Source organism: Limulus polyphemus, unplaced genomic scaffold (assembly GCF_000517525.1).
Source record: "Limulus polyphemus unplaced genomic scaffold, Limulus_polyphemus-2.1.2 Scaffold33, whole genome shotgun sequence".
NCBI classification, from domain to species: Eukaryota; Metazoa; Arthropoda; class Merostomata; order Xiphosura; family Limulidae; genus Limulus; species Limulus polyphemus.
Window position 1 is genome coordinate 61,559 of NW_013665643.1, and position 2,527 is coordinate 64,085.

The 2,527-nt window shown below is 27.8% G+C and overlaps 1 protein-coding gene across 1 annotated transcript in view; it reads right to left on the bottom strand.

The window, feature by feature from the left end:
• Positions 1-1,670: 1,670 nt before the first annotated feature.
• Positions 1,671-2,527, bottom strand: part of LOC106460254 (venom factor-like) — a 107,317-nt gene continuing 106,460 nt past the window's right edge. Inside the window, 1 exon segment of the mRNA XM_013919943.2 lies at positions 1,671-2,500. Within this exon segment, the coding sequence (XP_013775397.1) occupies positions 2,362-2,500 (139 nt within the window). The 3' untranslated portion in view covers positions 1,671-2,361.

Here is a 2,527-nt window from a genome sequence, read left to right on the forward strand (position 1 = left end):
AATTAACAAACGGAGACGTAACAGTATTTTATAGTAAAATTAAGTGTAAAATCTCCGATTTTCTTTATTTCTTAGAAAAGTCAAGAATAAAACATTACTACTTTAATTAATGAAAAATATTATATCATTTCCAAATTAAAAAAGCAAATATCTCATTTCTACAATAAAAACAATGTTAGAAATGGACTAAGTTTGGAAAGAATCTGAAACAACATTCTAGCTTTAAGAATTTTAATGAGAATTCTTCTTTTTAATCAATTGCAATAATTTCCTTTTCTTGATAAGTATAGTGATATTTGAGGTCGCCGACATTTTCACAACAAATCATGGCTTAAATATTCGGTGTCTTGATCAAAAGGGTTCCATTTTAAAATGCGTTTATCAAGTTCGTATATCTACTCCAATAATATGAAAATACCAAGGTGTTTGAAACACAAAAAATTGCATATTTTAAAGCAAAATAAAATATAAAATCTCGGATTGTTTGTATTTTTTAAAAAACAACTCAAAAATGAAGCATTACGATTTCAAAGAAAAATATTGTATCGCTTCCATGGCTGACAAAAAGAAATGTCTCTTTTCCACAATAAAAACAATATTAGAAATAGAATAAATTTGGAAAGAAGCTGTAAAAACATTCTAGATTTAAAATTTTGAATGAAAATTCCTCATTCTTTAATCAGTCGTACTAACTGACTTTTCTTGAGAAGTATAGCAATATGTAAGATCGCCGAAATTTTAGCAACCAAACATGGCTTAAATATTGGCTGTTTCGATGAAAAGAGTTCCATATTGAAAAGCATATACCAAATTAATCTTTCTAGATCAGTAATATGAAAATAAAATGTTTCATGAAATTTTTTTAAATACCAAAAAAAAAATAGCCTTGGTAATTTTTACGAAAATGTGATTTTTTGAAACACATCAAAAAGTGCATATTTTAAAGCAAAATAAAATGTAAAATCTCCGATTCCCTTTATTTATTAGCAAAAGTTAAGAATGAAGCATGACAACTTTAATGAAAAATATTATACCGCTTCCAAAGCGAAGTCTCCCGCTGGGACAGCAGTAAGTCTACGGATTTACAACGCTAAAATCAGGGGTTTGATTCCCCTCGGTAGACACAGCAGATAGCCCGATGTGGCTTTGCTACAAGAAAAACACACAAACACACTCCAAAGCCAAAAAAAGCAAATGTCTCTTTCCCACAATAAAATCAATGTCACGGATGAACTAAATTTGGAAAGAAGACGTAAAAACATTTAATAATTTGAATGAAAATTCCTCTTTTTTTATCTAGTTTTATTAATTTTCTTTTCTGAGAAGTATAGCAATATCTTAGTTCTCGAGAATTTTTACTACTAATCAATTCGTAAATATTGGATGTCTTAATGAAATGGGTTCCATTTTGAAAAGCATACATCTAGTCCATATTTCTAGACCAAAAATATGAAAATAAAAGTTTTCGCGAAGTGTTTGGTAATTTTTATGAAAATGTGATTTTTTGAAACACATCAAAATGGGCAAATTTTAAAATAAAATAAAATGTAAAATCTCCGATTTTCTCTCAGAAAAACTAAAGAATAAAACATTAGGATGTGATTTGATAAACCTGTTGCTTACTGTAAATCACTTAAAACTTTGGGTTTGTCTGGGAAGAAAAACATAAATAACTGGTGGAAAACTTCTTTAATGTCTGTCATTCACTTGATACAAAATACTTTCACAGAAAATATGCATTCTAGAGTATTTCAACATCCTGACTACACTAACCATGAAATTATAAGAAGCTTCTTATGAAACACCTCAGCACATAATAGCAAGTTACTGAAAAGTTAATAAAAACTGTTCTCAGTTGTAAAATATTGTACAAAATATATTTAAAAATGTTACCCAAAACAGTTGATACTTTCTGCATTTGTGTAATAAGGCCATTTAGTGTTAATAACTTTAACACAAATATGTGGTGATTTATTTCAGCAAAATATGATTATAAAGTTTACATATTGACTAAAGAAGCAAATTATGCTTTTGAATTTTATAAAATTAAAAAATACCACTATATAATTAAATATAATCAGTAATTACTAAAAATGTCTTTAAAGTATGTTTAAAATTGCTGGGATAAGAATGTCTGTAAAATGAAACTGCTATAACAGAACAAAAATACTGGCATAATGCTAAATTTATAAAGTTAAACATATACAAGCAGATGTTATTGATTCTAGTAAATGAACAAACTTATCGCAACAAATTGTATCTATTATAAACAAAGAATTCTTGCAAAGGGAAAACACTGTTTTTGAATAATACAAATATTAGCATTGAAAAATCAACAGAATAACAACTTTTCAAAACACTTTATTGGGGACAGCCTTCTTCATGTTGAACCATGTGTTTTTCAAGCCAACGGAATGTTTTTGTCAATACCTTATTCTCTGCCACTGATATTCTTGTCCATTTGAATATGCTGGTAGTTTGGTCTAAAATATATCGATACCTGGAAACGTAAGAAATACTATATTAA